The 22,555-nt window shown below is 38.5% G+C and overlaps 1 protein-coding gene across 2 annotated transcripts in view; it reads left to right on the forward strand.

Annotated features, from left to right (window-relative positions):
• Positions 1-21,563, forward strand: part of LOC126267326 (uncharacterized) — a 138,099-nt gene extending 116,536 nt beyond the window's left edge. The window contains exon 5 of one of the 2 annotated variants that reach the window (XM_049972428.1): positions 18,670-21,563. In XM_049972428.1, coding sequence (XP_049828385.1) covers positions 18,670-18,813 — 144 coding nt within the window. In that variant the 3' untranslated portion in view covers positions 18,814-21,563. Of the gene's footprint in view, positions 1-5,009; positions 5,704-18,669 lie in introns of those variants that run through there. The other variant, XM_049972429.1, reaches the window with a different exon arrangement.
• The last annotated feature ends 992 nt before the right edge of the window (positions 21,564-22,555 follow it).

Genomic DNA, 22,555 nt, shown 5'->3' on the forward strand with positions numbered 1-22,555 from the left:
CTCTTTCTCTTTCAGCTGGCTTCAAGACCTTGACAATACTTCTGCCATTTTACTGAATTGTGTTGTGTTGTTCCCTTTGCTCATCTGAAAAAGGTGAGTCAGAATCTCACCTCAGTGAATGAGACGTTGAGCTCAAGAAAACTGAAAGCACTTACAAGTATCCAGCATAGATCCTGGGTATATGATTTTACATTTAGATTCATTAAGTTATGACCATATACTATAAAATGACTGTTGTTTATTATTAAATTATTTTGATTTTTAACTGTTTCTCAGCCTGTGTTATCTATATAGTTGTTAACCGTAGTATGAATTTCTTTCAACTGACTTTTTAAATATTTGGATTTTAATTGCCTTTATTGATGTCCTTGGACAGCTTGTTGCACAATTTTTATTCCCTTGTAGAAAATTCTGTTTTGTGTTCTCTAGTCATTCATACTTGGTAAAAGTCTGGCTCTTGTTCTGAATAGAACAAAATCTTCATTTGCCTTTTGGTACATTTTCTATAAAATTGGCTTTGTCTTTGTATTCTGTACTTAAAACTGTAAAATATAAGTACATATGGTAGTATCACATGTAATTATTTTTTAACTTAGGTACCATGCAGAAACAACTGTAAATGCTTATATTTTACTATCACACACTTGTAGGTAGTTATTGGCTGCTTATCACATATCTCCTGTATGCCACTGCTTAGAAACTCGTCAGTTGAATAGTATGGCATACATTTGAAACACATTTCTCTAATATGTTTAAAACCATTCATTGGTAGATCACTCACTGTCTTCGGGAGTATGTTACAGAAATTCAAACATAGGCTTCTGAGCTTCTGTGTTAATGTCAGTCTCGAACTCTGAAGATCTATGTTACAATGTTTTGAGTATTATGGAGATGGACTTGGGATCTTAAATTAAAATTGGTAACATTTTCTGTAGCTTATATTAACCAGTTGTAGACATACATACCATGCAGTGTCATTATCTTGAGTTCTTTAAAGTGATTTTTACACTCTTGTCTTAGTGTTAGACAAAAAATATACTATTGTAAGAAAATGAGATGCCTATGCCTACAGCTGTCCTTATGATCTTATATACTGTGTAACTGTCAGTTTTGGTGCTTCATTGCCTTCAGTTGATACTGAAGGGGTTATCATGATCCATATATAACGCCTTCAGCATCAACTAAGGCCTGAATATGGCACATGAAGCACCAAAGCTGATAGCTACGCAGTAAATAAAATAGGAGGACAGCTGTAGGCATTTCATTTTCATCAATTGTGAAAGGCTGTGCTCTCCCAAATCTCCAGTCTAAACGATGGACATACAAAAACTTAATAGACATCAGCTGATTTCTTCTGCCACTTGAAGATGGTACTTGAACCCACTGAGTTATTCTGAATTAGTACCCCACACAGCAGTTTGACTGAAAGAAGACAAAGTCTGCAGAAATTAATAAATTTTTACTAATAATTTGTGTCAGCTTGTGCAGTAAAAAGAGGTTATGAGCATGTTTGCCTCATTAAAATTTGTATGCTTATCCCATGTACATTTAGATCTAAATGGAATCATTTTTATGTATCTTGTTGTAATGTCTTTAGGTACAGTACATTGCCGCATGACATTTAATTTGGGAATTCATTGATATACATAATGAACAGGAAAGGCACATACATTGAACTTTGTGGGATTTGTCTCATAATTCTTGTGGGTTTTCACATTGGTTATTTGACTTTACTAATTGTATCCCTTTTTGAGTGGTGCAACTAGAATCGCCAGCTATTTAAACAGATCTCTGCAGGAAGCTTCATTGCTAGTTTACTTATTTTTCTAATGACTGTTTTCTGTAGTTTGAAGACTGTGTCAATACTTTGTGTATGGAACCTGCGAAAACGCATTATGTAGCTTAAGATGGAGTCAGTATGGGAGTAGCATGTAACTATAAGGCATTGCCTGTTACACACTGAAGACAGGAGTCTAAATGCATAGAATTCTGACAGCATTTTCCTTACTAGTGTATTTGTATGCACAGTCCACTCCATTAATTTTTCAGATTAATATTTCCCCTTTAAGTTGAAATTCAGGCTGTTTGTTTTCTTTATGTTCAGTGTAAGATTGTTGCAATTATAAACATCCTTTAAGCTTTTATCTGTATTCTAAGTTAGGAGTTCTAGTGTTTTATCTGTGGTTAAGATGTTGGTGTCATCAGCTAAATGAATTTTTCCCTTCATTCAACACTGAGATGCTGCCCTGAGGAACACCTGTCTTTATGTCGACCTAATTGGGATTTCATAATATTTCACCAAAAAGTTTCACTTTATTGGAAGCCTATGCTGGTTGTGCCATTTATATATATTGTTCCTCATATAACTGGAGCTGTTACTGACAGTTCCTCTTATTTCTAATGATTCTATTTTTTTTAGTGGAATGTAATGGTCAACAGTATCAAAGGCCTTTGGTAATCTAAAAGTATAGTTGTGGCACATTCATCTTTGAATCTCCCTGGCACATTAAAACTGTGTGCCAGGCCAAGACTCGAACTCGGGACTTGCATGACCGGAACATTCATCTTTGTCTAGTGCATCGAGTTTCACTTTTGCAAACTCTACTATGATTGGATCTGCACATCTGCTATTCTGGAAACTGAACTGTGATTCACTTAAGGAGTTATATTTATTTAGCTGTTTCACGAGTATCAGACAATGGAAGATCCAGGATGGAATGTAACAATATTATGAAAAGGAAAGTTGCTGCTCACCAAATAGAAGAGCTGTTGAGTCACAGATAGGCACAACAAATAGGCTGTCAAAAATAAAGTTTTCAGTCAATAAGGCCTTTGTCAAAAATAGATGGTAGATGGTGCGCGTGCGCGCACACGCACACACAGACACACACACACACACACACACACACACACACACACACACACACACACAAAACTGCAGTCTCTTGTTGTTTTGTCTGAAATACAAATAACAACAAGAGAGATTAGGTGCACCAAGATCTATTTTGGTATTTTTAGCAGATAATTTCATTAACTTTTTAGAGACTAAATTTTTTTTTCATGATTTTACAATCATAGCTGAAAAAAGTGTATTATTTCAGATATGTGGACGACACTCTGTTTCTGATAAATAGTGATCAAACAGAGATAGATGAGATTGTAAGCAAATTCAGTACACTGCATATAAATTTTGCCTTTAATTTCTTGGATATAACAATTACTAATGAGAACGGTAAACATGTGGATGATGTAAACAGAAAAGCCATAATTCTTGATTATGGTTTCCAGCATCTAAACCAACACAAGAAAGCTCTCTTCCTCTTGGCTTTTGATAGATTGTTTAGGTTACCACTTTTCATACAAAATCATGACAAAGATTCAAAAGTGATACAGTATATAACCAGAAATAATAATTACCCAATGCAATATGCGATGGATATTTATAACAATGTTGCCAAAAACATGAGCAATACAATAACAACCAAACACACAAAACAGTGAAGGAGCAAAAAAAAAATTGTTACTTTAGCATATTATGGTGTTGTCAGCATAGGAATAGCTATAATTTTTAGAAAACAGAATATTAGTGTGACACTATCCACTGAAGATATGTTTGGTTGTCCAGTAATTAGTAACATTCATAAATATGAGTAGCCGCAGGATTCGGGTGTAAACAGATTGGTGTGTTCTGCATGTGATGCCATTTGTGTTGGATAAACTGTCAGAAGGCTTGAAGTGAGATCCTGTGAGCATGTGACATTGCATAGGAGGGATATGGTAGACATATCTAATTTTGCAGCTCGTTTTATTGCTACTGGCCATGTCCACCCTTGATCTGACATCACATTTAAAATTGTTGCCCAAGGCTGAAAAAGGAAAATATCGCAAATTCTGTGAGGTGATGGAGATAGTTTGTATGTAGGCACTGCAGCAGAACACCATCCAAGAACAAAATCTGTTTGGAAGGACCATACAGAATTACTCTGTGTTTCCTTTTTTGTCCAGATAAGAAACATTTCATAACAGCAAACTGTAATGTTATGTTGTAACTAAGTCTTAGTTGAAGTAAAGGGGAGTAGTCATTCTTCAGATTCAAACCCCAAGAGCGCATTATGGCAATACATGATGTTAGAGTCACATTACCTAAATATGATTAAGAGAATTTTCTGTGCTGTTTTTAAAAGGTTTTAAATTTTGTTGTATATCTGTTTATATCTACATGGTTGTCATACATCATTCAAAAACGTGTGAGTGTCAAAATTAATGCCAGAGCATGTGAGTACAATCACTTTACTTAAATTTGAATAATAATGAATTTGTAATTTTGTTTTTTAAAAGTTTTTACACAGTGTTTTGTATTTTTATACCTACATTGTATTTTAAACTGTATCTGTCATGTAGGCATTTGGAACTGTATGAGTATAAAAATTAGTGTCAAAGGGCCTAACCATGAAAACCAATTCTTTTGATTTCACTGGAATTATTTCAGTGTTATGTTGACATAATGGTTGCAATACTATGTTCTAGTATGGCTCATGCTACACCACATACATTGGGACATGGTTCCAGAAACACAGGCCAGAAGGTGTGAGCACTGACACTTTCATGATTTTACTATTAATCCTGCAGATCTTTGTGTTTAAGGTTCTTGATGTTTGCATTGATTAAATACTATATTCCATCGTGCCCTCTATTTTCATTAATAAAAGATTTGTATTAATGGTCACTGGAGAGGTCACTGTTGTTCGTAGGTTTTTGTAAGGAGCGAGCCCTATTGCATTCATTGATGGAAATGATCTCTTCTATGTGTTCTCACTACTTGAATAGTTGGGTAGATGTGTATGTTACAGTGCAGTGCGATTATTTTAGTTTTATTTTATCTACAACACTGGTGATCGACATGCATGATTGAAATGGTGTTGCAACAGAAATAAAGATTTCTACTTAAGTGACCAATGCTGTCCCTTCTTTTGTTTTTAATAAATGATGTATTTACATTTATTTTTCAGGATTGTATGACCTGTAAATTCTGAGTGGAATGTAATGGCAAATAGAAGTGTAAAATACCAGTTCAATAATGGTTGTTGCTCAACCAAAAAGACATTTAATACTCATCATCTCAATGATCCTAGGGAATGATTTCTCAGGTTTGGATTTTTTAAGTATAAGTCATAAGACACAGTATGAAGACACTGTGGCTTATTTCCATTTCCAGCATTTCAAACGATCAGCTTCATGATTTATACTTTTTGAATTTCGCTAAAGAAACTCTTGGTCCTTTCTGTATGATACCAGTTTGATGAGAATGAATTGTGCTTCAGTTCTGTATTCCATTAATAGTCACAAGATTAAATAAAAAGGATGCAAATGATGTACATGTTACACAGTTAGTTCACAGTATTCAGACCAAAACTGTAAGTCCACTCTAAAAATAAAGACAACACTGTTATGCATCCAGTTCCAACAAACACTGCTTTCCTTGAAACCTAATCGAAGACTGTCTTACTCTTTGGTGTATAATACCAACAGTATATTTTATAGCATGAAAATCTCATTCTTCCTAAAAACAAGAAATAAGCAAATTAAATTTTATACATTTTTTCTGCATGTTTGAGTTCACACCTCCCATGAACATGACTATGGATTAAATAAACAAAACTGTTGAACATGATTTTGAAATGTAATTTTCATGACCAACTGATAAACATGTGCCAATTACAGCCAAAAGAGATGAATGAAATTTATAGTACTATAACTTCTTTAAAATCAAAGGTGAAAATAAAATTCCAAAATACTATAGACAACATGAAAAAGAATGAAATTTTAAATGAATATTCCTATACAATACATCAATCCCTTAGTCTCCTTTATCATATTTGCAATTTTGGATAGAACATAGCTGGAGAAAGAAATGGAATCCCAGATTTTGTCAATCATGATAGGAATTGTAACCTATTGTTAAAAGTTCCCTGTAAAACAGATTTGTTATAATAGGTGGCTATCCCTTCGATAATAATCTTTTGCTAGTTACAGGGCTGTTGTAGGTGGCAGTACAAGGATACACTGGGCAAGTTTTGTAGGAACGGCTACAAGGGTAGAAACCATAGGCTAGTGAAATGGGTGAAGGAGCATAGGGTCGAGGGGGGGGGATTACAGTGAAAAGCTATTCCAGGTAGAGTGGACAAAATATCAAACAGTATGTGCCACATTTCAGGACACGACTTTAGGAAGACATAGACCTGTCGAAGTAGCTAATTAATACAGTCAAGACCAAGACAGTATTGAATAACAAAAAAGCATTCCTAAATTGCTTTTTGGAGGGATCAGCATTACCAGGATTGGATTTGATGGCCCAGCTGTTATGCTTTTGAACAGTTTTATTCATTATTATTCTCTTCTGGGAGCATATCCAGTGTCGATATAGCACTGCACCTTGCTATGTGGTGTGGTGTTTGGCCTCTTGTCGTCTTGAAAGGCTCTCTTTGGACTTGTACTGCACTTCTATTACTATTAAGGGGATGTGCACTGCAGTCTTAACATCTCTTGCATGAGAAAGAGAGACCATTTGTATCAGTAATACATGTCTATTAAAAGAACGGTTTTTATGCAGCAAATAAAAATAACAATTCTAAACAACATCTGTGCTTTTAACTACGAAATTCTTATTTCATAGTTTTCATTCACAAGTATCATTTTTTGGTAAGAAGATGTAGGGATATACATCACTCCTCTGGAGTGGCATGTGTCACCACAGTGACTGACTGAACAGTGTGGTTTAGAACACCTTAGCTATGGAATATGCATGAATATCATCATCATCATCATCATCATCATCAGTGTTCTGCCTAAAGGCAGGTTTTCACATGGTAGTTCTCCAGGCTGTCCGGTCTTCTGCCATCCTCTTCAGGTCTGCATAATTTCCTCTTCCCTTTATGTTGTCTATCACCTTGTATCTTCTTCTTCCTCTCAGTCTTCTCCCACAAACCAATCCTTCCAAAGCATCTGCTAGCAAGCAGTCCCTTCTCAATGAATGTCCCAACCAGTTCTTTTTTCCTTTCTATTACAACCTTCAGCAGACGTCTTCTCTCACCAACCCTTTCCAATACTCTTTCATTACTCACTCTTTCCATCCAGCTTATACTCTCCATTCTCCTCCACATCCACATCTCAAATGCTTCTAACCTTTTTTCATCCTATCATCTCAGTGTCCATGTTTCTGCCCCATATAGTGCCACACTCCAGACAAAACATTTGCCAAGCCTATTCCTTAGTCCTTTATCTAATTTGCCACATAAGAGTCTCCTCTTTCTGTTGAATGCCTCCTTTGCTATGGCAATTCGAGTTTTCACCTCCTGGTGACAGTATACGAGTAGCAGCTATTATTACTCACATGTTAAGGCTAATAGAGTAGGGGAATAATTACATCTTGCTGATACCATGGTCCTATCTAGTTTTAATGGAGTGTGGCCAAACAGGAATCTTCCACAAAATTCAGAGCTCTGCATTGAACCTAAATCTTCTCATGATTGGAAGGATTGTTTGTAAACTGTAATGTTTGTGGAACAGCAAAGTATTCTCTCCGTTGAGGTGAAAATTCGGTATGACAGTGAAGTTATCTGGTCATGTATAACCAGGAAGTGTTTACTGTTTCAGCTCTCTGAGACTGCAGATGTGTGTGCAAGTTGCACTTGCATGAGTTTGTGTGTGCATGCGCGCGTGTGTGTGTGTGTGTGTGTGTGTGTACTGTTGACAAAGGCATTAATGGCCGAAAGCTATGATTGTGTGAATCTTGCTATCGCGACTCGGCACTTCTGCTATGTAGTGAGTAGCAACTTTCCTTCTCTCGTATTGTTGAAAAGTATAGTTTGCTACTCACCATAAAGATGAAATTTTAAGTGAGTAGCAGTCTGTCCTTTTCATATTACTGACATTCCAACCTGAATTTTCCATTGTTTTAAAACACACTACATTTAGACACAGGCCAGACCATTTCACTAGAGAAGAAAAAGGTGGTCTTTTTTATTGTTTACAGTTGACTTCATATATCATAGCATTACATTTTTGAGAAACACCGTAAGTACATTGTTAATAATAGTGTCTACCCATTTTAAGGGGAGTTTGCTGCCAAAATTCGAAAATTTTCACATTTTACAAAACATGCTCTAGAATATTATGTACTCTTTCCTGCACAAAATAGTGCATAAATTATCTGTGGGTGATGTTTAGAAGTATTTTGTTTTTAATTTTGAAGTCTTACATGCATATCTGCAAGATCAACAAATTTCGGATGTGCACCTCTTTATATGTGAATATCTCGGAAACTACATTTTATAGAAGACTTTGATTTTCATCTCTGACAGAAAACACATGGCACTTGATGTTAGTCACACTGCTATTTCGCAGTCGCTTGGCAATTGTTTATTTGTTTTGAGTGTAACGGTGACTTTCGATGTAATCTGGTGCAGTATGATGTAATATAAACATGCCTAGAAGTGCTAGTCTATTCAAGAAATGTAAGTTTGGTGGAAACCAATGCACTAAAAGTGTAATAATGTGTGGTGTTCAAGAGTTGGAACCCACAAGCAGTGTAAAATCAAATAACCTTGATGTGCCACCAGGGAACAAGAGATATAGGTCTATAGTTCTGCACATCTGTTCGACGTCCCTTCTTGAAAACGGGGATGACCTGTGCCCTTTTCCAATCCTTTGGAATGCTTCGCTCTTCTAGAGACCTACGGTACACCGCTGCAAGGAGGGGGGCAAATTCCTTTGCGTACTCTGTGTAAAATCGAACTGGTATCCCATCAGGACCAGCGGCCTTTCCTCTTTTGAGCGATTTTAATTGTTTCTCTATCCCTCTGTCGTCTATTTCGATATCTACCATTATGTCAACTGTGTGACAATCTAGAGAAGGAAGCACAGTGCAGTCTTTCTCTGTGAAACAGCTTTGGAAGAAGACATTTAGTATTTTGGCCTTTAGTCTGTCATCCTCTGTTTCAGTACCATTTTGGTCACAGAGTGTCTGGACATTTTGTTTTGATCCACCTACCGCTTTGACATAGGACCAAAATTTCTTAGGATTTTCTGCCAAGTCAGTACATAGAACTTTACTTTCGAATTCATTGAAAGCCTCTCGCATAGCCCTCCTCACACTGCATTTCGCTTCGCGTAATTTTTGTTTGTCTGCAAGGCTTTGGCTATGTTTATGTTTGCTGTGAAGTTCCCTTTGCTTCCGCAGCAGTTTTCTAACTCGGTTGTTGTACCACGGTGGCTCTTTCCCATCTCTTACAATCTTGCTTGGCACATACTCATCTAACGCATATTGTACCATGGTTTTGAACTTTGTCCACTGATCCTCAACACTATCTGCACTTGAGACAAAACTTTTGTGTTGAGCCGTCAGGTACTCTGTAATCTGCTTTTTGTCACTTTTGCTAAACAGAAAAATCTTCCTACCTTTTTTAATATTTCTATTTACGGCTGAAATCATCGATGCAGTAACCGCTTTATGATCGCTGATTCCCTGTTCTGCATTAACTGATTCAAATAGTTCGGGTCTGTTTGTCACCAGAAGGTCTAATATGTTATCGCCACGAGTCGGTTTTCTGTTTAACTGCTCAAGGTAGTTTTCAGATAAAGCACTTAAAAATATTTCACTGGATTCTTTGTCCCTGCCACCCGTTATGAATGTTTGAGTCTCCCAGTCTATATCCGGCAAATTAAAATCTCCACCCAGAACTATAACATGGTGGGGAAATCTACTTGAAATATTTTCCAAATTATTCTTCAGGTGCTGAGCCACAACAGCTGCTGAGCCCGGGGGCCTATAGAGACATCCAATTACCATGTCTGAGCCTGCTTTAACCGTGACCTTCCCCCAAATCATTTCACAATTCGAATCTCCGTCAATTTCCTTCGATACTATTGCACTTCTTATCGCTATAAACACGCCTCCCCCTTCACTGTCCAGCCTATCTCTGCGGTATACATTCCAATCCGAGTTTAGGATTTCATTACTGTTTACGTCTGGTTTCAGCCAACTTTCTGTTCCTAGTACTATATGGGCGTTGTGACCGTTTATTAATGAGAGCAGTTCTGGGACCTTTCTATAGACGCTCCTGCAGTTTACTATTAGCACATTAATATTGTTATTCCTTGTTGCATTTTGCCTACTCCTGCCTTGCCGCGTCTCAGGAGGCATCTTGTCGGGCCTAGGGAGGGAATTCTCTAACCTAAAAAAACCCCATGTTCACTCCACACGTACTCCGCTACCCTCGTAGCCACTTCCTGCGTGTAGTGCACGCCTGACCTATTCAGGGGGACCCTACATTTCTCCACCCGATAGCGGAGGTCGAGAAATTTGCATCCCAGCTCTCCGCAGAATCGTCTGAGCCTCTGGTTTAAGCCTTCCACTCGGCTCCAAACCAGAGGACCGCGATCGGTTCTGGGAACGATACTACAAATAGTTAGCTCTGATTCCACCCCGCGAGCGAGGCTTTCCGCTTTCACCATCTCCGCCAACCGCCTGTACGAACTGAGGATGACCTCTGAACCCAGACGGCAGGAGTCATTGGTGCCGACATCAGCAACGATTTGCAGTCGGGTGCACCCAGTGCTCTCTATCGCCGCCGGTAGGGCCTCCTCCACACCTCGGATGAGACCCCCCGGCAAGCAGACAGAGTGAACACTGGCCTTCTTCCCTGACCTTTCCGCTATTTCCCTAAGGGGCTCCATCACCCGCCTAACGTTGGAGCTCCCAATAACTAATAAACCCCTCCCCCCGTGTGCCTGCTCGGACCTTGGTGAAGGGGCGGCCACATGTCCACTCACAGGCAGAGCGGGCGATGCCACACGGCCAGCCTCCACATTGACCCTCCGCCTCGTGCGCCGCGAACGCCGCTGAACCCGCCACTCCCCTTGGAGAGAGGGTGGCCCAACCCGAGACCCGCGAAGATGTCTCGACAGCAGGGACAGTGGGTGAAGCATGTAACATCCGGGGTGTACCCTGCGATGCACCAGACTCCCCACTGCCGCTACACTCCGAGGCAGCAGCCTGGAGACGGCTGACCGCGGCCATCAACACCCTCAGCTGTTCGCGAAGAGTGGCCAGCTCCTCCTGCGTCCGTACACAGCAGCCACACATCCTATCCTGTTGTCTACATAGCAGCTTATGCATAAGACATTGGACAAGTCAAGTCATAAATATACAGGCTGAAAGTAATTTCAAGGCATACATATTTAAGCTTACAATAATACACTTTACATGTAAGTAAGTATTTATATAACACATTTCATAAATTTAAATATTCTTCAATGGAGTAAAAGCAGTGATGCTGTAAATATGACTTTAGAGATTTTCCAAATGTATTGACCTCAGTGATAGCTTTTATGTTTTCAGGAAGTTTGTTATAAAGCTTAACTCCCATGTGAAAAGTACCTTTTTGGCACAGTGCTGTGCTGATTTGAGTCATATGTAAGTTTCTGTTTTGTCTGGAAAGTGCTCGTGTATATCACAGATTTTTTGTAGTCTCCAGTCCTTGCCTATTACATTTAATTTAAAGAACAAAAGGGTTTCCAAAATGTATACACATGGTAATGGGGAATACCAGATTTCTTAAACAGGGGTTTACAAGAGTCTCTAGGCTTGCACCAAAACAAGATTCTAATGGCCCTTTTTTGTAGTTTAAAAGTGCTATTAGCTGTTTTAGAGTTTCCCCAGAAGGTGACCCCATATCTAAGACGAGAATGAAAGTACGCATGATATGCATTCAATACTGTTTTCTCACTACAGCATGATTTTAATGAACAAAGAAGATAACATGTTTTGCCCACTTCAGCATTGAGATATTCAATATGCTTATTCCATCTGATGTTACTCTGCAGCTAAAGTCCTAAGAATTTGGTTTCTGTACTGTTACCAACTGGCTCGTCATTGATAGAGACTGATGGGATAAACATGTCTTTGTTAGGAACATTGCGGAATTTTAGAGCAACGGTTTTCTTACTGTTTATTACAAGCTGATTACTCTGTGCCCAGTTACTAAGTTGTTTCGTGACCGTGTTTACTGTCTGCTGTAAATGTTCATCGTTGCCTCCTTTTAGTAAAATCGTGGTGTCATCTGCAAATATGATTGTTTTGTGTGCATCAATATTTAAGCTTAGATCATTTATGTACAGAAGAAACAGAAGGGGTCCCAATACGGATCCTTGGAGTACACCACATTTTATTTGTTTATAGTCAGATAAGTGATTAGATACAGTTTTTAGTTCAATATTTGTGTGCTTGACGCACACTGCCTGCATACGATTTGTCAGGAAGGAACTGATCCACTTGTTGGACAGACCTCGAATACCATATCTTCCTAGCTTTGATAAGTCAATAAAGACTCCTATTGTTTCCTGTTTTTTGTCCATCAGGTTTAGGATGTAATTGATGCACTCATAGATAGCAGTTGTTGTTGACCTCTTATTTCTGAATCCATGTTGTTCAATACATAGGATGCTGTTTTTATTAATAAATTTCGTAAGTTTCTCATACATCACTTTTTCCAGTATTTTAGAGATGCAGGAGGAAATTGTGATGGGTCTGTAGTTATTTACATTGTCTTTATCCCCTTTCTTATATACAGGAACAACTTTTGATGTTTTCAACACATCAGGATCAGGGAAAGTGCCTGCCTGAAGTGAGCAGTTGCATAAATGTGTGAGTACTTCAATCAGGTTTGACGCGCTCTTCTTTAACATTGTTGCAGGAATACCATCAATACCCGCCAATTTGGAATTTTTTAGTCCTTTTATTGCTTTAGCTACTTCATCTTGTGAAACAGAACTGATGTACATTGATCCTCTACATGCACTTATTTTATATTCATTTGCCTGGGTGCTCTTAAAGTTAGATTGTAACATATTTTCAGCAACACCTGTGAAAAAGTTGTTAAATGTGTTGGCTACTTCTAAGGGGTTTGTTACTTTTTTATTTTTATGTGATAGTGTTATATTTTTCCAAGGTTGTCTGTATTCTCTGCATTCTTTTTTTATAACACTCCACATAGCCTTTGATTTATTAGCTGAGTTATAAATGATTTCATCATTATGCATTATTTTTGGTGCTTTTATTGCGTTTCTTAATATTTTGGAGTATTTTTTATAGTATGCGCGTACTACAGGTGAGGAATTTTTTGAGTTACATATTTCATGAAGTAGTCTTTTCTTCTGGCATGAAACTCTTATTCCCTTTTTGATCCAGCTGTTTGTTCTAGAGTTTCCCCATATGGTTAATGTTTTCAGTGGGAATGCAAGTTCAAAGAAATGGGTTAATACACTCCTGGAAATTGAAATAAGAACACCGTGAATTCATTGTCCCAGGAAGGGGAAACTTTATTGACACATTCCTGGGGTCAGATATATCACGTGATCACACTGACAGAACCACAGGCACATAGACACAGGCAACAGAGCATGCACAATGTCGGCACTAGTACAGTGTATATCCACCTTTCGCAGCAATGCAGGCTGCTATTCTCCCATGGAGACGAGATGCTGGATGTAGTCCTGTGGAACGGCATGCCATGCCATTTCCACCTGGCGCCTCAGTTGGACCAGCGTTCGTGCTGGACGTGCAGACCACGTGAGATGTGAGACGATGCTTCATCCAGTCCCAAACATGCTCAATGGGGGACAGATCCGGAGATCTTGCTGGCCAGGATAGTTGACTTACACCTTCTAGACCACGTTGGGTGGCACGGGATACATGCGGACATGCATTGTCCTGTTGGAACAGCAAGTCCCCTTGCCGGTCTAGGAATGGTAGAACGATGGGTTCGATGACGGTTTGGATGTACCGTGCACTATTCAGTGTCCCCTCGACGATCACCAGAGGTGTACGGCCAGTGTAGGAGATCATTCCCCAGACCATGATGCCGGGTGTTGGCCCTTTGTGCCTTGGTCGTATGCAGTCCTGATTGTGGCGCTCACCTGCACGGCGCCAAACACGCATACGACCATCATTGGCACCAAGGCAGAAGCGACTCTCATCGCTGAAGACGACACGTCTCCATTCGTCCCTCCATTCACGCCTGTCTCGACACCACTGGAGGCGGGCTGCACGATGTTGGGGCGTGAGCGGAAGACGGCCTAACGGTGTGCGGGACCGTAGCCCAACTTCATGGAGATGGTTGCGAATGGTCCTCGCCGATACCCCAGGAGCAACAGTGTCCCTAATTTGCTGGGAAGTGGCGGTGCGGTCCCCTACGGCACTGCGTAGTATCCTACGGTCTTGGCGTGCATCCGTGCATTGCTGTGGTCCGGTCCCAGGTCGACGGGCACGTGCGTCTTCCGCCGACCACTGGCGACAACATCGATGTACTGTGGAGACCTCACGCCCCACGTGTTGAGCAATTCGGCGGTACGTCCACCCTGCCTCCCGCATGCCCACTATACGCCCTCGCTCAAAGTCCGTCAACTGCACATACGGTTCACGTCCACGCTGTCGCAGCATGCTACCAGTGTTAAAGACTGCGATGGAGCTCCGTATGCCACGGCAAACTGGCTGACACTGACGTCAGCGGTGCACAAATGCTGTGCAGCTAGCGCCATTCGACGGCCAACACCGCGGTTTCTGGTGTGTCCGCTGTGCCGTGCGTGTGATCATTGCTTGTACAGCCCTCTCGCAGTGTCCGTAGCAAGTATGGTGGGTCTGACAGACCAGTGTCAATGTGTTCTTTTTTCCATTTCCAGGAGTGTACATCAATGAAAGTGTTGAATTTTTCATTTATATCGTTCATTTTGTACATTCCTAGCCATTTTTCTTTCTGTAATAAGTTGTTGAAGTAGTTCACATTATGCTGATTATAACTTCGATATGCTGTTCTGAAAGACATGTTGTTAATAATACTGCCATGTACTTTTATGCTTAATATTTGAGCAAGATGATCACTAAAACCTGCATTGATAATTCTTAGTGAGGTGTTGTGTAAACTCTTCTTGACTAGAAACTTCAGCCTTTAAATTGTAGGACGTTGCAAGGTTCAAAATGGTCTCCCTATTTCCACTATTCGTGAGGAAGTCAATATTGAAGTAACCACAGATTATCAATTCACAGTCCATTTTATTTACTTTATTTAGCAGTGACTCCATTTTGTTTAAGAAAAGTTCAAAATTCCCGGACGGTGATTGATAAACTGTAGCAATAACCAGGTTGAACTGAGTAATTTTTGTAGCTGCAATTTCATAATCCTTTTTGACATTTGCCCTAGTTAAGTCAGGTAGTGTAATAAAATCCACATTATCCTTTGTGTAAATTGCTACCCCACCCTGCTTGCTGTTTTTCCTGCAGTAGTAAGTAGCCAAGACAATTTTTTTTATTTTCGTATTCTGGATTAATTCTGGGTTAAGCCAGTGCTCAGAAATGCATAACACTGAGATATCATTAAGTTAGTGTGTTAATAGAACGTTAATTTCATCGATCTTATTACGCAGGGATTGCACGTTATGGTGATAAATTTTTAGTTTGGGCGTATTCACAATTTGGTAATTGGGAATCATATTTACAGCATCACATACCTCTAGTTTAAATTAGGAACGTCAGCAGTGTTGTATTTTCATTCTTCTTTCTTGTTTATTTTGTTTTCCTCACTTTTGAAAGGATGTTCAGGAAGCTGATAAATTATTCTATTCCTTACAAGTCTTTCTTTAATTATTTCACTAACACGATCACAAACAAATCTTTTACCTTCATAGTTCAAATGCATTCCATGCTTCGTGTGCAGATTTCAATGCAGCTTGCTTATATCCAGTACATCACACTTAGTGTGTTGAGAACACAGTTTCCTTATTTTAATGTTTGTTTTCCGAATTTCTTTGTTTACACACGAACTATAAATCAGATCATGCCAATGAGGAAGTGTGGCAACTACTGTTTTTCTGCATTTATTAGCTTGTAAAAAGTTCTGTAGTGTTTTCACGCAAACCTCTGCTTCATTTTTTGCCACATCGTTTGAACCCATTATACAGACGATAAAGTCATTTTCTTGCATTAATTTCGTCTGAGAGTTAATGTCTACAACATTTTTACATCCCGCTCCCGGTTTCACTACACTAGTCACTGCTATGTCGCGATTTTTCTCACGGAGCATGCTGGATAGATTCCTGCCATGACTGTCTGTTAGTAATAGTACATTACTCTTTTTCCCTGATGACCTGTGTTTGTTGTTGACATTATTTGAAAAAAACGCTATTCATTTTCAGTTCACTGACTTTTTCAAGTTCACAGTCATTTGGAGAGTCGTTATCACAGTCACTTGTTTGCAAAACATGATATTTGTTTTTTTCCGAAAATTTGACAGTTTTAGCAAACTTTGTTGTTCTTTTTGTAGTTGGAACACTATTTTTGTACAGCACTTTTACCCACTCGGACGATATATTACTTTTGTCTTGCATCACTTCACTTAGTGTTGGCTTCAATTGCAGATCCCTATTTTCTTTCTTCAGTGAGTCAATATCACTTCTTAAGGAACTGACTATGAATTGTAAGCTAGCAATTCGTTCTTTTAGTGTTGTTATTTCAGTGATACATTGTGCTGTAATATTTGTGGCAGAAAAGTAATTATCAAAGAAGATTTTTCTGCAAGAATAGGACTCACTATGACAATAGTAATTATTTGCACTGGCTGTGACAATAAAAAGTCATTTGTAACATCAAATAAATGCAAGAATAATCGTTATGAGGTAAATGTAAGACTTTTCTATGCCATGAGAGCTATCCGAAAAGGTCTTAGTGCAGCTCAGTGTTTCTGTTTGGTTATGAATCTACCACCACCACCACCTACAAAAATTCAGAGGTATACTGAACTTATAGGAGAAGTTGTTGAATCTGTCACTTCCCTGTCAATGAAGGCTGCAACAAATGAAGCTGTTGAAGTGAACGAAGGCAACATTGATATTCCAGTTGCGTTTGATGGGACATGGGAAAAGCATGGTCACACTTCAAAAAACTCAGTTGCTACAATCACATGTGTAGACGCAGGCAAAGTAATTGATTTTCAGGGACTTAACAAAACACTGCTGTAGCTTCTGTGACAAAAATGGAAAAAATGAACATGAAAACTGCCAGAAAAATTATGAAGGGACTAGCGGAGTTCCCCAGTTCCTTGGGGATGGAGATTCTAAGGCATATAAGTGTGTTACTGAAGCAAATCCATATGAAAATATTGTGGTAAAGAAACTAGAACGTGTTGGGCATGTGCAAAAGAGGGTGAGCACATGTCTCAGAAAATTCAAACAATCCCTTCCCACCACCACACTGTCTGATGGCAGTCACTTAGAGGTCGGCTGACTGATAAAACAATAGATCAGTTCCAGAAGTGTTATGGAATGGCCATCAGAAATAACGGAAATGATTTAAAAAAAAGTATGAGAAAAGCAGTCTGGGCCACATACTTCCACAAACTTTCAACTGTCAGAAAACTGGCACATGCACTCTACCCACCTGGACCTGAATCGTGGTGTCAATTCCGGAAGGCTGAAGTTTCAGGAGTGTCTTTTGAACACAAGAACTTTGTTCCTGAAGCTGTTATGGAAGCCATACAACCAATTTATAGGGACCTAGCTCATCCAGACCTCTTCCGAAAGTGTTTACATGGGCAAAAACAGAATCCTAATGAAACAGTCAATAGCATTATCTGGACACGAGTGGCCAAAAACGTTTTTGTATGGCTCAATACACAAAAATGGGGAGTTAGTGATGCTATATTAACATTTAAAGATGGAAATATGTGAAGAATCTTAACATCACTCCAGGCTACCATACTGAAAAGGGCTGGAAGTTATTGAAGAAGATAAGACTCCCAAGGCACAGTGTGCAGCTCAGTTCACCACCAAAGAAGCAAGATCAGTCAGAAGAAAGAAGCTTTTGGAGAAGGAAGCTGGCAAAGATGGTGATGCTCACTATGCTGCTGGGTGTTTTTGAGACTTAATTAAAAATTACAAGTCAGTTTTTATCATTTTATACTTTAAATGTGATTTTCTCAAAATGACATTTTTTATGCTTTATGTTCCTTTATATCAAAACCTACTTCTGACAGCTATATGAAGCTTTGGCAGCTATTTCATTAATAGATATTGTAGCTACTGAAGCACAACCATGGCAATAACTTGAATAGAAGGCCATCTAGGGCATTCTGTGTACAATTATTTCTAATAAAAAATAGCATAATTGAAAATACATATATATCTCTCCTTCTTTTGTACCTTATCTATTAATTCTGGTTCAGTAGACATAAATAACATGGATAAGATAGTTGTAAAAATTTTACAGTGTTATCTTCATTGGTTCTAGAGATAAAGGTACATGAAGTAGGCTAATTTAACATTGCCCGCATAGGCTCTGTAAACTCCCCTTAACCAGATAGTATAAATATCAACTCGTACGCAGACAAGTGCAAGTAATTATCATCTTTCTCTAAATTGAAACAGTGTTCTGAAGTACCATTATATGAACAGATAACTGAATTTTAGTCTTGTATTATAACATATAGAAAGATCTTTAAAGAAAATATAACTAAAACATTGTGTCTCAGTACAACCAAATTTGAAAACATGAAAACAGAAACCACCATGAAGATTGACAGTTAAATGCTTGTGATGACTAAACAACTAACATGTTTTTTACAGTGGGAGGCAGGAGATTTCATCATTTCTGACAATCTTGCTGTTGGTCATGAAGCCAGCCCCGAAACACAGCTTCCGCACAGCGAAGTTGGACTACGTGTCATGCATCGTACAACTGTCAAAGGAACGACACCTCCACAAAAGTGAACAGCTTTATTTATGGTACATTCTAGAAATTATGTTAAAGATTCACTGAGATGTTTTAAAGTTGTTAGTAAATGAAGAAAGATTTTTATTGTTTTAGAAGTTGCTCTCTGTCAGTGAGTTAAATGCGGTATATACATAGTGACTATAAAGATCATCAGTATCTTTCCAGACTTTGTGAAAATCATAATTAATACATTTATGCTTTCATAACTGGTTTTGTTAATATGCTATGTTAATTTAGCTTTACAATAATGTAGAAATAGCAATGCTGACTGCATCTGTTGTAAATTCTGTTACTATAAATGACCCTAATGTTTAAGTGGAACAAAAAGTCTTGTACAGAAGCCTCTTCAACACAGTTTTACAGACTACTGTATGAGTGTAACGGTGCCAAAACCTGTGGGGGGAGGGGGTCATGCCAACCCCCATCTCCAACCCACAGCTCTCGCGCAAAGCAAGAAACTACAGTCTAGTTAGGTGTTCTTCTTTCAAGAAAATGATGTAAAAGTCAGTATAACATAGCTTTTCAATAAGATCATAACTAGAACTTTTTTATGGCAAATATCAAGTTGACATTTGTGTTCAAAAATATTAAAAATACTCCATACCTGCAGGTCTAGATCCTCAGCCCTGGACTGTTGTATACTGTATGGGTGTCCTTGTATGAATGTTTTGATTAAAAAATAAATAAATAAATAAATAATAATAATAATAATAATAATAATAATAATAATAGGGAAATTGGCCAAGTGTGAGTAGGACTCACACTGTGCTGGTTCCTTACAAATTTTATTTATGTGTATAGATAGTTCATCCATCCCAGTAATTGAGACTCTTATTTGGTTGTTAATATTGATATAGGCAAGATAACGTCCGACTCTTCGGAGAATGTTTTAAGTTTAAATTTTTTCTGTAATTTTGCAGTTGCTATTGTAATTTCTCATGTGCATTATTAATTCTGGAGTTTTATTAACATGCTATTGTATGTAGCACCAATTACGTAAACATTTTTAAAATTGATTGTTGAATAATGTTTGAGTTCACTGATTCAGAGTTGAAAGATCAGTGAGAATAATTTTTTGCAATCCTGTGTGCTTAGTCATCATTTAAGTTTTTAAATGATACTAATTGAAGTAATTTAAATGTGGTCGGAATTGAGTAATGGATATTGAAGTCTGATTCTTCACTTCAAACCACATGAAATTTCAAAATTTAGTCCAGGGATTCAAAATCCCATCAAAACTAGAAGTGGATATTTTACTAATAAGTATTTACCAAAAAATAATAAAAAACCATCCCCAAAAATTATAACTACAACATTGGTGTCCTTAAGATGAGAGTGAGTAGATGTTTACCAGATCAGAACATTTCCACCTATGATCAGGTGAGACTGGAGTCAAATGTGGGTTTAGTAGTTCATATGAAAATTGAAAATTAAATTAAAATGATTAATTAAGTATTAAATTTGAACCAAATTTGTAAATGATGACAAAAAATAATGAACAGTACTGCATTGTGTATTGAGGTTGGCAAAAACAATGTTGATAAACGTATTAGCTCTTGCAGTGCCTTGGCTTATTTATGGTAATGTCCCTTTGGAGGAAAAACATAGTAAAATAGCATTTTGGGGTTTGGTTTTAAAATATTTGTTGAAATCTCCTAAAACAATCATTCGAGAAATGTAACTGTTGACATTGTCATCCTATATTGCCATGTCTGTGTATTCTGTAGCAGCATTGGTTGGACAGCAATGCACTGGACCTCGAACGTTTCAAAATGAATTATTTAAAGTGAGGATGGAAGGTGGAAAGGAAAGCAATGGGAAGGAACTAGTGATATCAGGTGCACTGGGACTTTATGCAGAATCAACAGCGACAAGTGAAAATGTATGCTGGACTGGGACTAGAACCTGGGATCTCCTGCTGACTAGGCAGATGAGTGAACCACTGCACCATCTGTATATGGCGTTTATCGCAAATGCGTGGACTATCTCAACATGCTCCCCTACCGACTCACATTCCCACCTAGAACCACCTGTCTGTAGTCCCATCCACATCATTCATGCTATCTAATTTTAGATTCTTGCCGGAGGTCAAATGCAAATATGCATCTGTACTGATGGTTGTGGATTCATTGCCCATTGAGATGAATCAATTATACAAATGTGTGATGTCTGTTCTTTTAGACATTTATTAAAGAACAGAAACCACCCAAAACCTCCAACTGTGATACATATTATGTAATTTCAAAGTGGAGGGTGGAGAGGAAAGGAATGGGAAGGAACTAATGATATCAGCTGTGTTATTACTTTATGTGGAATTGGCTGTGACAAGTGAAAATTTGTGCTGGTCTGGGACTCAAACTTGGGCTCGCCTGCTTACTAGGTAATCACATTAACCACTACACCATCTGGACACAGTGTGTATCACAAATGCGTGACTCTCTTGACATGCTCCCTGGCCAGCTTACATTACTACCTAACATTACCTATCTGCAGTTCCCGTCCATGTCCTCCATGCTCACTAATTTTAGATTTCTGCAGAGGTTGAACACAGATGTGCATCCACAAGAAGTTTGTGGACTCATTGACCATCAAGGCAAATCAATTATACGAATGTGTGGTGCCTGTTCTTTCGAACATTTCCAGGTAAATGTCCTCATCTGGCACATATATTCATTCATCGCCTCTGATTCCACAGAAAGTCCCAATGCAGTCGATATCATCATTTCCATCCATTCCCCCCCCCCCCCCCCCCCCCCCTCCACCTTCAATTTACATAAATGCATCACAGTCACAGATTTTGTGTTATGTCTGTTCTTTTGGAAATGTCTGAAAGAACAGAAACCACACATTCATGTTGTAGTGATTCGAGAATTTCTGTGTAATTTCTAGAACCACTCAGCCCTCTACCATCTCGAACACACATTATTCTAGATAAGAGTGTGGGATGCTAAAATCCTACGTACTGCATGTTACATGCTTGTGTGTGCAGGTTTAAATTCAGTTGCAGTAAGAAAGTAGACGCGGCAGTTGAGCGGCACCGACAAGTACCTGTCGGACAACCCATAGATATGTTAGTGAGTGTGTAAGGAAGAACCATGGAATCAGTATGCAGCACTGTGCTTATTGTGTCATTGACTATTGTTATGTGAAACAAGAAAAATTGATAAAGTGCTCTTGTAGACTCTTGACTCAACCTTGTGAGAGGCAAGACATTTTTTCAGTCTCTTTTTCTGAAAGTCATGGTGTCTAAGTAGACTTTCATTTGAATGTAAACCAATTGTTTCTAACATACAACTGTACAAGAGACTTACTGAAGTTACATATTATGTTGAAAGTGAGAATTTTTATTGTGCTTGAAAGTCAGAGACATCGTTGATTGATGAAAAGTAAAGTTTGTATGTCTACTTTCACACTTTAAGTCATCACAACATGTTAGAATGTGGTAACCTGTGTGAAAGGAGCAAAAAACAGGAATTTTCAGTCAAAAATGAGAAAAGAAGCTGTTGTGTGTTGCCATAGCAACCAAACATAATACGACAAGGAATTTACTCTGAGACATTGGAATATGTTCAAGTATCTCATGGAGCATAATTTGAATGAAAAATGGTGAAGACATGAAAAATTCACAACGCTAAAACAGCAAAGAAGTTTTCAACATATTTGTCAAGAAGAAATATGCATGGAATGCTGCAACCAAGAAGATACAGTGTGGGGAGTATGCAGCTCTCACACACATCG

Source organism: Schistocerca gregaria, chromosome 4 (assembly GCF_023897955.1).
Source record: "Schistocerca gregaria isolate iqSchGreg1 chromosome 4, iqSchGreg1.2, whole genome shotgun sequence".
Lineage (NCBI taxonomy): Eukaryota > Metazoa > Arthropoda > Insecta > Orthoptera > Acrididae > Schistocerca > Schistocerca gregaria.